The sequence below is a fragment of the Haemorhous mexicanus genome, chromosome 32 (assembly GCF_027477595.1).
Source record: "Haemorhous mexicanus isolate bHaeMex1 chromosome 32, bHaeMex1.pri, whole genome shotgun sequence".
Lineage (NCBI taxonomy): Eukaryota > Metazoa > Chordata > Aves > Passeriformes > Fringillidae > Haemorhous > Haemorhous mexicanus.
Genome location: NC_082372.1, coordinates 2,912,230 through 2,926,648, shown reverse-complemented (window position 1 = coordinate 2,926,648; position 14,419 = coordinate 2,912,230). Strand labels below are relative to the sequence as shown.

The 14,419-nt window shown below is 55.0% G+C and overlaps 1 protein-coding gene across 1 annotated transcript; it reads right to left on the bottom strand.

Annotated features, from left to right (window-relative positions):
• Nucleotides 1-1,729: 1,729 nt before the first annotated feature.
• Nucleotides 1,730-3,628, bottom strand: LOC132340591 (uncharacterized). The gene is made up of 2 exons (XM_059871665.1): nucleotides 3,489-3,628; nucleotides 1,730-3,188 (listed from the first exon to the last, which is right to left on the bottom strand). Exon 2 carries the CDS (start codon nucleotides 2,918-2,920, stop codon nucleotides 2,252-2,254), a length of 669 nt encoding a protein of 222 aa, XP_059727648.1. The 5' UTR covers nucleotides 2,921-3,188; nucleotides 3,489-3,628; the 3' UTR covers nucleotides 1,730-2,251.
• Between the last annotated feature and the right edge of the window lie 10,791 nt (nucleotides 3,629-14,419).

The following is a 14,419-nucleotide window of genomic DNA, read 5'->3' as shown; positions in this document are numbered from 1 at the left end:
TTGCGGTTCCATCGTGTCGTGTTTTCACTCTCTGGTGACGGGAGAAGAATTCATAAATTCTTCTTTTTTTCACTTTTTTGGCACTGGGATGGAACAGGTGACACTGGGACATGACTGGGAACACTGGGACAGGGACACTTGGACAGGATGAGTGACACTGGGATGGGACTGGGTTGGTGACATTGGGCTGGTGGCACTGGGATGGTGGCGCTGGGACAGAACTGGGGACACTGGGGTGGTGACACTGGGCTGGAACTGGTGGCACTGGGACACAACTGAGACCACTGGGACAGTGGGACAGGATTGGCGACACTGGGATGGCACTGGGCTGGTGACATTGGGCTGGTGGCACTGGGCTGCTGACAGTGGGACAGAACTGGAGACACTGGGGTGGTGACACTGGGCTGGAACTGGTGGCACTGGGAACACTGGGATGGGGACACTGGGCTGGCACTGGCTTGCTGATGTCAGCATTAATTAATTAATTAACCCCCCAAGCTCCAATTGTTTGTGAAGGCAAATCTCTTTTTGCATCCATCACTCAGGAGAAGCCTTCCCATTGTTCCTTTGATCTCTCATGTAAAATAAAATGAAGCCACAGGGACTAGCTTCTTAGCTGGATAGCTGGTCCCCCGTAGGGTAAGTGCCCCAGGCAAGCAGTCTCAAGGCCGGATACCTCAGCCCTATGGAGGCTGGGTGCCCTAGGCCAGACTGTGGCACAGCCGTGACCACTAGCAAGCTTAGTGATTGTCAGCTCATAGTGAAAATCAGCTCTTTTATGATTTCAGCTCTTAGCTTGCTCGTAGGGGCTGTGGCTGGCTGTGGCTTCTGGAAGGCAGACGAAAAGAGAGAGAAGGCGGCCAAGGGTTCCACGATGGTTTATTCTGAGGGTCTTGCGAAGGGTCTTGAAGCTGCTCTTCCAAAGCAATGGGCCAAGACAGCCTCTTTTATAGGGTTAGGGAGGATTGAAAACTGACCAATTGTAAGGGTTGGGGAAACTAGCCTATGGGGTCACAGAGAGATGAGCAGGCCTGGAGGACCAGAGTGAGGACTCCTGGTTCAATTCCTATGACTCAGCAATTACCTATCTCTAAACATCCCTCCACGGAGCCGTAGCCGGCCCTGCGCCTGCTACACTCTCAGAGCCGGTTCGATCTCCCCGCAGAGCCAGAGCCGATGTCCAAGGAATGGCACCTGCCGGAGAGGGGCGGGGTGAAGTGACATCACAATCCCAGGCCCCGCCCCCCATATGGCCATGGCCCGCTGGTGGCCCGCTGGTGGCCAGGTAGGTGTCCCCTCCCCCCGCTGGTCCACCTGGCAGGACAAGGCCACTGCGGGCAGGGCCAGCAGCAGGGGACCATCCTCGGCCACCCCTGGGGACACTGCAGGGACACGGGGACACCGCACAGGTGGCACCAGGGACATGGCAGTGCCACCAGCCCAGTGCCACCAGTTCAATCCCAGTGTCACCAGTTCAATGCCAGTGTCCCTGTGCCGCTGACACCAGTCCTCTCCCGGTGTCCCCGCTTCAATCCCAGTGCCACCAGCCCAGTGTCCCCAGTTTTCCATCCCACCCAGGGTTTCCAAGGGGAAATCTCTCAGTGACAGCGCCTTGAAGCAGCTCCCTGGCTGTGCTCCCCTCAAGGAATGTTGGGATGGCTTTATTGGCCACTCGTCCCTCAGTGGGGTCAAGTGATGTGTCTGACACAGAGTTCAGAGCAGCCCAGTCTGATTTATATAGAGGACATTTATTTATGTATTTGCTTATTTATTTATTTATTTATTTATTTATTTATTTATTTATTTATAGGTTATATGGTGCACACATGAACTGACAGATTATATTGCACCAACCAGCAGCTACAAGGAATCACCAATAATCAATATCAGTATCAAACACCATATCAAATTGCTGGTGATCAATAACAATGTGCAAAAGGCAATACAAAAGTGCAAAAGGCAATTATTAAACTGTCATTTATGACCCAGCTGGGCTGCAGGCACAGTGGAAAGCTGGAAGCTCTTGAGAGGACTCATTCACCCCTGTCCTCTGTCTCTGGGTGTCCCCAGAGTGTCCCTGAGTGTCCCCAGTGACATCACCCCAGGAATTCCCATCTGGATTTGGGACAATTTCAATGAAAATTCCCAGAAAATTCCCCAAATCTGTCTCAAATTCCAAGCAGGGAGGGGACAAGTGACACACTGGTGTCCCTGATGATGTCACTGCCCCAATGATGTTTCAGTGGTGACATCACTGTCCCTGCAGCAGCCTTGGGATGTCCTCGATGGCTTTTTGGCACTGCTCGGCCACCGCGCGGCTGCCGGGGCCACTGGGACCACCCGGGTCACCATAGAGACTCAAGAGGAGATTGTGGATGTCCCCAAGTGTCCCCTGCAGGTGACACATGAACAGGCAGGTGCTGGCCCTCCACAGCCACTCAAACTTGGCCACTTTGGCCACCAAGGCCTCAGGGATATAGGGGAACGCCTCCTCTGTCCCCTCCAGGGTGGCCTGGATGGCCCCAAGCCAACACTGCAGCTCCGAGAGGAACAACCTGGCTCTGTCACATGCGGCCACCAAGCACTTCAGGGGCCCCAGGGCCACCTCCACCCAATGTCCCCTCCTGGTGGCCGCCCTCGCCTGGCTGGTGGCCACCACAGCCTCTCCCACGGCCTCATTGGTGGCCACAGCCGCCTGGGCCTCGTGCGCAGCCCCCACCAAGGCCATCTCCTGCCTGTCAAGGGCCACTGGCCGGCATTGGGCCGTGGCCACCACGCTGTCCCCCGCTGTCCCCCTGCAGGTGGCCTCGTCCCGCGGGTCCCCGGCCCAGGTGGTGGCGGTGGCCTCGGCGTTGGCCGCGTCCTCGCAGGCGTCACGGAGCTCAGTGGCCTCCCTGGTCAGCCGTTCCCAGCTCGCCATGAGTGTGGCCACCACTCCCGCCAGGCGCTGCCCGTGGCTCTCACATCAGCCCAGGTGGCCTCTGGGCTGGCCCCAAGGGTGGCCAGGGCCTGGCCCAGGGAGGGGACACCGCCGTGGTCCAGGGTCCTATGGAGGTGCCAGCTGAATCTCCTCAGGGCCGTGTTCGGGGACTTTGGGGACACTCGCTGCCACACATCCCTTACTGACCCAGTCTCGTGGCTGCCACCTCGCCCAAGGTGGCCGCCACAGACACCAGAACCTCCAGCACCTGGGGAGGGGACAGGGGAGGTGTCAGGGACCTGGTGGAACTTGTAGCCTCCTGCGGTGGCCCCTCTGCCCTCCCGGGGTCTCCTTTGTCTCCTCCTGCAGGGCTCTGCTGTCCCCTCTATTCTCTTTGTCCCCCCCTCGTCCCCTCTGCCACTACCTGCCACGCCCCGCTCTCCCCCCTCCCCCGGCTACCCTCGGTCCCCTCCACCCCTCTGTCACCTGCCCCCTTCCTGCCACGCCCTCCTGTCCCCTCTGTCACCCGCGTCCCGTCCTCCCCCAGCCCGTGCCGGGGCTGTCGCACCTCTTGGAGCTCCATTGCCGCTGGGGACACTCCGGGGACACTGCGGGACGCTCCGGGGGTGAACACGCCCGGGGATCAGTTGGGGACACGCAGGAACGTGGCACGGCCGAAGAGGGAAAGTGGGAAGAGGTGACGTCACCACCCCCCCCCCGCCCGCGGAGCCAGGGCGGGGTCCCCAATGTCCCCCCGATGTCCCCAACGGGACCCCGGTGTCCCCTGAGTGTCCCCGACAGAACCTCGATGTCCGTCCAAGGTCCCCTACAAAGCCCAAGTGTGCCCCCCGATGTCCTGTTGGGGACACTGGGAACACACCAGGGTCCTGTTGGTGACACTGCAGGGCCATCGGGGACATCGTGGTGACCCAAAACGGGACAGAGGACGTCAGGGTGGCCCCGGTGTCCCCAAGAAAAGAACACGGGGGCGTCCCCAAGGTCCCCAATGTCCCTCGGTGTCCCTGTGCCCCAATGGTGACAGTGCCACCCCTGTGCCCGCACCCCATCCCTACCCCTGCCCTGCCAGCACGGCCTGGGCCACCTCCAGCCTCCGTGTCACCTCCTTGTGTCCCTCCCCTAGTGTCCCCAAGGTCACCACGATGTTCCCGAGCGCCCGGGCAGCGCTGGGGAAGCCCTGTCCCCGTGTCCCCCATGGCGTCACCTCCCTGTCCGGGTGACAGCAGCCACCAAGAGCCCCAGCGCCAGCATCACCTCCTCCAGCAGCCCCAGCACATCCGCCGTGGCCTCGTTGGTGGCTGCAGCGGCCTCGGCGCTGGTCCTGGTGGCTGCCACCCGCCACACGCGGTCCCGCAGGCGCAGGGCCATGTCCCGCTGGTGGCCCGCAGCAGTGGCCAGGTGATACCACAATGTCCCCAAGGCCCGCAGAGCCACCTGGCAGGACACGGCCACCACAGTCAGGGCCAGCAGCAGGTGACCATCCTCAGTCACCCCCAGCGCAGTGCAAGCTGAGTCCAGGGACGCTGTGGGGACATGGAGACACCGCAGAGGTGGCACCAGGGACACAGCAGTGCCACCTGTCTAGTGGCACCACAGTGGTCGCCCCAGGGACAGAGCAGTGCCACCAGTTCCATCCCAGTGCCACCAAGCCAGTTCCATCCCAGTGCTCTCAGTGCCAGCCCAGTGCTATCGCCCCATTGTCCCCATACCAATGTCACCATCCCAGTCTTCCCAGTCCCCTCTCACTGTCCCCAGCTGACGCCCAGTGTCCTCAGTTCCAGTGTCCCCAGGGCTGTCCTGGTGCCACCAACCCAGTGTCATCATTCCAGTGCCAACCGCCCAGTGTCCCCAGTTCCATCCCAATGCCCCAACCCAGCGTCACCAGTTCCAGGCCAGTGCCACCAGTCCTGTCCCACTGTCATCACCACAGTGCTGCCAGCCCAGTGTCACCAACACAGTTCCAGCCGTGTCCTCAGTCCTGCCCCAGTGCCACCAGCCCAGTTCCATCCCTGTCCTCCCAGTGCCACCACCCCATTGTCCCCATACCAATGACACCATCCCAGTGCCACCAGGTTCACCCCAGTGCCCCCCACCCTGTCCCAGTGTTCCCCCCCAGTGTCCCCAGTCTTGTCCCACTATCCTTGTCCACTTCCCTGCCAGGACCCTGATTTGGAATTGGTTTTTTTATTGTTTTTGGGGATCCAGCAGGATTTGGGGTCTGGGCTTTGGGTTTGGTTGGGATGCAGGGTTTGGGTTTATTTGCAATAGTTTATTGGGACACAGAATCATCTGGAATTTGGGAGCATTTGGGATCCAGGATTTTGGATCTGAGATCATCTGGGATTGGCTTTTGGGGATCCAGCAAGATGTGTGGTCTGGGGTTTGGGATTGTTTGGGATCCAGGATTTGAGATCTTTTAGGATACGATTTGGGGTATCCAGCAGCATTTGGGATCTGGGAAGTTTTGGATCCAGGATTTGGGAATTGAGACCATTTGGGGTTATTTCTTGGGATCCAGCAGGATTTGGGATCGCCTGGGACCCTCGGTGTCCCCAACCCATCCTGATGTCCCCAGGGGGTCCTTTTTTCCCCCCTTCCCAGGCTCCCCTTGAAACCCTGCCCCTTTCCCATGCCCCAACCTTTGCTCACCAGGCCCCGCCCAGTTTCATTTCTGGCCAGGCCCCTCCCCTTTCCCGCACTTCATTCCTTGCCCTCCAGGCCCCCATTCCTTGCCCGCCTTTTCCTGCACCTAGGGCCACGCCCCTCTGCTCCCCATTGGTCGGTGCTCCTGGGGCTCCGCCCCTTTCCTACACTCCCATTCCTCACCTTTCCAACCCCTGCCCCGTCCCTCTGTGGGCGTGGCTACAAGACCAATCGGCTTTGATTGACAGCGGCGGCCCCGGGGGCTTGGAGCCAGCCCGGCCCCTGCGGGGCCCAACGTGGGCCGGGGGCTCGGGGGGCCCGGGGGAAGGGCAGGGGCTGGGGACTTTCAGGGGGGTTCAGCCAATGGGGGGGGGGGGGCCCAGGGGATTCCGGGGGGGGTCGTGGTGATGGGAGAAGGGAGTCCTATGGATTGTGGGGTCCTGGTGAGTGGGAGGGCAGTGGCGGGGAGGGGGTCCCATGGATAGTGGTGGCGGGGTCCTGGCGCACAGGGGGGAGCTCATGGATCGGGGGGGTCCCAGCGCTTTGGGGGAATTGGTGAAGAGGGGGAGCAGTGAATGGAGGGACCCTGGTAAATTGGGGGGTGGTCCTTGGTGATAACGGGGCGGGGGGCGGAGGCAGGGACTCAAGGGACCATTAGGCAACCAAGAAATCGGCTACACAGTGCACGCAGCAACGGATAGATTATATTGTACCAGGGAGCAGCTGCAAGGGATTATCAGTCATCAATATCTATCAAGCACCATAGCAAAATGCTTGTGATCATTAATAACGTGCAAAAGCCAATACAGAAATGCAAAAGCCAGTTATTATATTGTCATTTATAACCCCGCTCCACTGCAGCCACAGTGGAAACCTGCCTCTGCTGCAAGGCACTGAGGGGGCTCATTCACCCCCTGACCCGCCACCATGTCCCTGTGTGTCCCTGAGCATCCCAAGTGACAGTACCCCAGGAATTCCCATCAGGACTTGGGACAATTTCAGTGAAAAATCCCAGAAAATTCCCCAAATTTGTCTGAAATACCATGTGGGGAGTGGGGAGGGGACAGGTGATGCCAGCCAAGTTCCCGATGATGTTACTGTCTCCGATGACATCACAGTGGTGACGTCACTGTTCCCACAGCAGCCTCGGGATGTCCTCAATGGCTTTCTGGCATAGCTCGGGCACCACACGGGCATCATCAGCTGCAGGTTGATAATAGAAAGCCCAGTAGAGGCCCTCCATATCCTGAAGTGTCTCCAGCAGGTGACGCGTGGCCAGACGGGCGCTGGCATCCCACAGCCACTCAGCCTCGGCCACCTTGGCCATCCAGGTCACACGGAAATCGTGGGATGGCTCATTTGTCCCTTTCAGGGCAGCTTTGATGTCCTGAACCCTGAGCTGCAGCTCCCGAGGGAACTCAGTGGCTTTGTCACATGCGGCCACCAATTGCTCCAGCAGCCCCAGAGCCGCCTCTGCCCGCTCTCTCACCATGGTGGCCACCTCGGCCTGGCTGGTGTCCACCTCGGCCTCTCCCATGGCATCTTCTATGGCCACAGCGGTGCCCTCACCGGTGACCGCGTCCCTGCAGGCATCCCGGAGCTCAGTGGCCTCCTCCAGCAGCTGGAACCAGTTGTCCATGACTGTGGCCACCGACTTCTGCCAGGTCCTGGCCACCTTTGTCACCTGGGCCCAGGTGGTCCATGGGGTGCTCTCATAGGCGGCCAGGGCCTGGCCCAGGGAGGTGAGAGTTTTGTCGCGCCGGAAGGTGACATCGCGGTGCCACCGGGTGACACCAACGTGGTCCAGGGTGTGACGGAGGTGGATGGAGAAGGCCGCCAGGTTCGTGTGCAGGGAGCCCAGGGCCCCGCCAGGACACCTCTCAGGACACGGCCACAGCCGCAGCATATCGCTTTCCAGCATCGCCGTGGTGGCTGCCACCTTGCTCAGGGCGGCCACCACGGTGACCAGCGACTCCAGCAGGGATGGGAACAGCTGAGGAGGGGACAGGGGAGGTGTCAAGGACCTGGTGGCACTTGTGGCCTCCTGTGGTGGTCCCTTTTTGCCCTCCTGGGGTTCCCTTTGTCCCCTCCTTGGAGGCCTCTGCTGTCCCCTCTGTTCCTCTGTCACCCCCTCATCCCCTCCTGCCCCCCCCCCCCCACCACCCCGGTCCCCTCTGTCCCTCCTGGCCCCTCCTGCCACCCCCCCGTGTCCCCTCTGTCCCCTCCCGCCCCCCGCACCAGGATTGTCGCACCTCGTGGGGCTCCATGGCTGCTGGGGGACATGGCGGGGACACCTTGGAGACACTCTGGTGACACTCTCGGGAGCGAACACACCCGAGTGACAGTCAGGGACTCGCCCGAATGGGGCGTGGCTGGGGGGGTGGGGAGAGGTGAGGGAAAGGTGAGGTGACCCCCCGGCACAGCCCCTTTCTGGTAGGGCCAGGGAGGGGTCACCAATGTCCCCCTGATTTCCCCAATGGGACCCCGATGTCCCCTGAGTGTCCCTACATGGCCCCGGTGTCTCCTCAGGATCCCGAACAACGCCCAAGTGTCCCCTGATGTCCTGTTGGGGACACTGTGGAAACATTGGGGACATTGTGGTGACCCAAAACTAGACAGGGGACATCAGGGTGGCCCCGGTCTCCCCAAGGGAAGGACACAGGGGTGTCCCCAAAGTCCCCAATGTCCCTTGGGATGTCCCCGTGCCCCAGCAGTGACACTGCCACCCGCGTGTCCCCACCCTGTCCCTGTCCCAACATATCTGTGTCCTGTCCCTCACTTTGTCAAGACTTTCGCAGTGACTTTGGGCAAATTGCCTCCCTGTACCTCAGTTTATCTGTAAAGCCTCAGGCATGTGAAGATAATGAAGATGCAATGGCCATTGAGGGGCTCTTGTAATGTGACCATCACCAATTCAAATAAAAGGCGGGAGATTTGAAAATGAGGAAAAGGAATAATTTAGTTAAGCTATAGAAACAATTGCCACCAAATATTATAAGGGCCAAACCTCATATGAGTTCCAGAAGCGAATGGACAAGTCTATGTTTCAATGAAGTCTATTAGGCTCAGATTTACTGGTTGTCCTAACCCTAACTCTGTCCCTACCCCTGCTCCGCCAGCGCCCCCTGGGCCACCTCCAGCCTCTGGTCACGTCTTTGTGTCCCTCCCCTGGTGTCCCCAAGGCCACCACGATGTTCCCGAGCGCCCGGGCAGCGCTGGGTGAGCCCTGTCCCCGTGTCCGCCAAGGCGTCACCTCCCTGTCCCGGGTGACTGCGGCCACCACCGTCCCCAGCGCACCTCGCGGGGCTCCATGGCCGCTGGGGACACTCCGGGGCGGGGACGCGCCCGGGGGACACTCGAGGAACAGGCGGAGACGCGGCGGGTCCGGCTCCCGCTGCGACCCCTCAAGCCCCGCCGGTCGGGCCCCCGCCGCTGTCACCGTCACCGCCGCGGTCACAGCGAGGGCCGGGCCGGGGCAAGGGGACAGCGGCGTGAGCAGCCCCCGGCCCCGGCCGGAGCAGGAGGCGGCGGGCAGAGCCTTCTGCCGAGCGGGCGGCGACGGAACCTCCGCAGGGAGCGGGGATCGCTCCGCTCTCAGCCCGCGGGTTTCCATGGCAACCGGGAACTCCCGGGAGCTGACTCACGACATGACGTCACCGATCGTGCAGGGACACAGCCCGGCTGCCACGGCGCTGGGAGTCGCGCTCAGCGATTTCAGACCTGGCATCGGTGGGAGCAGATCTGATATTCCAGCACAGTCAGCAGAGCCGGACCGCTCTTGCTCGAGCGGCCTCGAGGACGAGGAGGATGAGACCGAGGAGATCATTGCTGCTCTGAGCAAGCCAAGGAAAGAAGGGAAATATATGGACTGATCTAAATGTGCATTTAGTGTTGGCCACGCCCATGGAGCCATCTGGAAGGAGAGGGGAGTTCTGGGCGCTGAAGGGAATCAAATCAAACACGCTGAACAAATATTCGCCCTCTCAGAGAGCATTAAGAAGGCCGCAGAAGTAGCTGTCATGCATTGTAGAAGTCACCAAAAAAGGAAAACCACTCTGAAACTGGGAAATCACTTTGCTGATAAAGCAGCAAGAGGAATTGCAGAAAAAGGTATTCTTGCAGTAATTCCACAAAGAGAGATTAATTTCTCGGGGTTCACCCCAAAATATGACCAAGCAGACCACAAACTAATTAAGTTCCTTAAAGCTGATGTGAAAAACACCAATCACTTGTTTTTTAAAATTTTAAAGATTTAATAGTAATAAAATAGTTATAAAAATAGTAATACAATTAGAGTAATAATAATTTAGACAATTTGAATTAAGACAATATGAGACAATAAAAACAAAGAGTTACGGACGTCCAGGTACCTTTTTCTGGGCAGGAAAAGCCCCAAAATGGACACTCGTTAACAAAGGATTAACCCTTAAAAACAACAGCCAGCTGCATATTCGTACACTTCATGCATGATGTATAAATTCCATTCAAACACAAGATTCGGCCTGGTCATCCTCAACTTCTTCCTCCTAATCCTAACAGCCCCTTCGAGGTGGGAAGAAGTTAGTTCCTTCTGATAAGGGAGCAATAAATTCTTTTTCTCCGAAAGATTTAGGTGTCCTGTGGCTGCTATCTCGCTGCAAGTCCTTTCTTTAAAAAAAGTATCCTACATAGCATAGTTTCTATTTTAACAATTTTTATAACCTAAAACTATATTTAACACACTACTGAAGAGAATTAATACAGCATCACTTTCTAACACAACACATATAATATTCATTTTAATATTTGCAAAAAGCCAATCGTAAAATACGCATTTTTCACACTGAGGTCGCAGAAAGTGGAAGGGCTGTTACACCAGTGAACCAGGTTGTAGTCCCACCCCAATCCTTTGGGAGCTAGCTCAGAGAGAACATGAAAACATCCATTTTGGGGTTGAAAATCTTCTGAAACATCTAAAAAAGGTAGTAATAGGAAAGGGAATGACTGATATTCTACAATCAGTAGTGATCAAATGTGAGATCTGCTGTAAAAACAACCCTACATGAGGAAAAGAGTTGTGTTAGGAATAACAAAGGCAGGGGATCTTCCTGGAGATTAATATTTTTGTAGATCATGATTAAGTGCTTAACGTATGGGAACCCCTCTTCATAGTCTCTGCACGCCTTACAAAGCTCTTTCAATCTTCTATCAATCATGGATTCCCACTTTGGGTTCCTCCTCCTTTTGTAGTGGACAGGGGCTGCCAGGATCTGCCAGCCTCCCTGCAGTCTCCCAGGCCCCTTCTCCGGCCGCCGGCTGCCGCACCTCTGCCCAGTGAGCCTCAGGCTCAGCACTGGAGTCTGAGGAATCACTGTCCTCCGAGGAGGAAGAGGGAGGTCTTTTGGTAGAGGAATGGTGCTCCTGGATAACCGGTGTGAGCCGGTGTTGGGAGCTGTTGGTAGCTAAGACGGCTGCCTTCTGGCCACTATCATGCCCACTTCCAGTTCCATTGATGTGGGAACTCGAAGTGTCACGGCCACCAGGGCTGGAGACTGAAGCAGGGAAGGTGGAGACCACGAGGGGAGAGCCAGGGCCCACCTTGGGAAGGGTGGTGCTGATGGCAAGGGGCAGTCCCAACGCAGGGGTGACCATCGACAGGGTGGGTGGAGGGGAACATGTCGCAGGGGAGGAATTCAATGACAGAGGAACTCCTGGAATGGAGAGAGGAGGAGGAGGGAGGTCCTGGGGGCCGTTTTGTAATGGTAAGATGAAATTGGCACCACTTGGGCTAAGATGCCAGGTCCCCTCACAGGCCAGTGCCATCTTGGCTAATAAAACTGGACAGGGGAAGTGGTAAGAGGGCATAGGAAGGAGGGTTAGGTTCGGGCTCAGGATGGCATGGCCAGCACCATCCTGAGAGAAGGACAGGAGAGGTCGAGGCACAGCAGAAAGCTGGTGGCATTCCTGCTCCTCTTGGTGGGTTCTGTCACTCGACCTCCCCTTAGGGGACGAGGGACTAGGGACATGAGGGGAGGAACACAGCAACTGGGGAGACAACTGGGGATCTAAACGTGTAACCTCTCCTGAACTCTCCCCTGATTTTTTGATTGAATCATAAATAGAACAAAAAAGATGATAAAACAGACTTTTTTCAATGGAACAAAAACAAGGATAAAACTTCCCAACCTTAAAAATTCCCTCCATTTGTAAAACAAATAACTTTACCCCAACATTATCCCAAAATCCAAGTGATAAAACTGATTCCTTTATAACATTTGCAAAATATTTTGAAAGAAAATGAACAAAAGCTTTAAAATTCCCCTTTGAAAAAGGAATTCCCTGAGCAACAAGGGTTATTTTAACTTGGGTATAAATCTCCCGCTGCAGAATGGTGAGTTTTGTGCCCATTCTACAGTCTTCCCATCCACAAGATTTAAAATGAGAAAACAAAAGAAAAGGGTTGCTGCTTCCTGGGCACACTTTTCCTCACAGCTTTTATGAAACATCACCTGCTGGTGGGGTGGCATTACAAGCCTGATTAGGGTATACACATCAGCTGGAATAAATGTGCTAGAGGTAAAAATATACTGCAGCAGTGACTGTGCAAGCTGGGATTTTAAGCCAAATTGTGAGATTGCATTTCTTACCCTCTCTAAAATCTTCCAATCAAAAGGTTCCCAAATTCTACCTCCACCATTAGTTACTACAGGAAAAGCCTGTAAATCATTTGTGACAAAAGTCCCTTTTATAATCGCTTCTGTAATAACCCCCTGCCACTTGCTTTTTGCCACAGCATGCTGGAGATGCCTTAAAGCAAATCATCTCAAACTACCCCTCATGGATCCTACTACAATGCATCTTTCACAGTTCTCTTTCTTCAAAGTATCTAGGGATTTTTGCAAGGCCATCTTTTGAAACTTTTTTCTAGCTCCATTTCTCTCTCAACAATATCTGTCCTATTCCATGGCATTTCTAAATCAGCATTTCTTGTCTCAAGGTTTGTATACATATGCACACTGTGTGGGCCTTCTGTCAGGGCCTGAGAACTCTCTACAAATCCATTTCCCACATTACCCCTCTCTCTTGAACAGAAACAACTTCTTGGATGGCCTGGTTCATTTGCCATGCACAGTGAAGTTCACAAGGCACTATCACTAACAATGCCACAATAACTATCAATGCATATAAACCCATTGTGCAAAGCTCTTTCACCAAGATGCAAAACTCCATCCTTCAAACAAGTCATCTAACCTCAATCCATCGTTTGTTTTAATTTGAATTGTTAAACCTCTCCATTTTTTAAGTTGTTTGTGGATGGACACTGAAGGGTCAGACAAATTCATACAACACAGTCCTTCAAAATCCTCACAACCATGCCCATGTGCCAGTAAAAGAAAATCGATTGCTGCTCTGTTCTGTCAGGTTGCATGTCTGACAGCACAGTCCTAACATCTGTCATCATGTCACTGACTGCAATGGCAGTAGCATTGACTTCTTTACTCAGCCAACACCCCAATTGATATAATTGTTTCAGTGCCTCACCCGAGGCAAGCTGAGGCAGAAATACAGCTGATGTAACTCGTTTTACAGGGCCCCAGGTTTTGAAATTTTTATTACAGTTTTTCTCATAATGATAGGCAAATCTCCACGGAGGGATCCTGGTGCATGAGGAGGGCCCAGTCCTGGTGCTGGTGCCTGAGGGGGGATCCCGGTGCCAGGTGATTCGGGGGAGTCAGTGCTGGAGGGGGGGTCAGGGGGTCTGAAGAGGGGGTGGGTGCAGTTTTTGGGGGGATCCCGGTGCCCCCTGGGGCCAGGGTCAGTGCTCAGCAGCAGGGCCGCGTTGCTGGCAGCCATTGGCCATGGTTGGGAGTGGTGGGGGCAGAGGCGGGGGCTGCCCAGGGACCTCCCCCCAGCACCCCAAATCACAGCTGTGTGTGAAAAACAAAGTTCACTCTTGGAAATTTGTAAAAGTTTAATAAGGGATATAAAAGGGTTTTGGCACTCAGCCAAAGAACTCGCCCTTAACTTAACCCATTGTTCTCCAGATCCAGTTCCTCTGCAGGGCTACAAACACATTCCTGAGTTTAGATATTATTCAAACATTCCTGGGAGGTTTTGAACTCTTTTTTGGTTTTAACCTCTGACTTGTCTGCAGGACATTCTGTAGATTGGGTCAATAGATTTGATTTCTTCTCCTGGTTCCATCCTATTGTTTCACACCCCCTGATCAATTAATAAATTCTTCTCAGGTTTGTGTCACTGTTATCATCAGGAGAGGTCTGCAGGTGTGAGAAGCAATGGAATTATTTTACACCTGAGTTAGTTAGAGAAAAGCATTTCAACTTTGCATAGTCTCTATTTTAATATTTATTATTTATCTATTTACTATTTGTCTATTTTTAATATTTTAAGGCCTATGATATCTCTTTCTTACTCTAGCATTAAATCGGCTACACGGTGCACAGATAAACTGATAGATTATATTGTACAAAAAGCAGCTACAAGGAATTATAAACTGACCATATCAAAATACTTGTGATCAATAACAATGTGCAAAATCCAGTACAGAAATGCAAACCCCAATTATTGTATTGTCACTTATGACCCAGCTCTGTTGCAGCCACAGCAGAAAGCTGCCTCTGCTGCAAGGCACCGAGGGGCTCATTCACCCCCGACCCATCCCTGCCTCCATGAGTGTCCCCAGAGTGTGATCAGAATGTCCCCAAATGTCCCTAGTGACGTCACCCCAGGAATTCCCATCAGGATTTGGGACAATTTCAATGACAATTCCCAGAAAATTCCCAGATTTGTCTCAAATATTGTGGGGAGGGGGGAGAGGACAAGTGACATGAGCGATGT

Excerpts from the sequence above, each read along its gene's own strand:
- LOC132340591 (XM_059871665.1), bottom strand. The coding sequence starts at position 2,920 with ATGGCGAGCTGGGAACGGCTGACCAGGGAGGCCACTGAGCTCCGTGAC.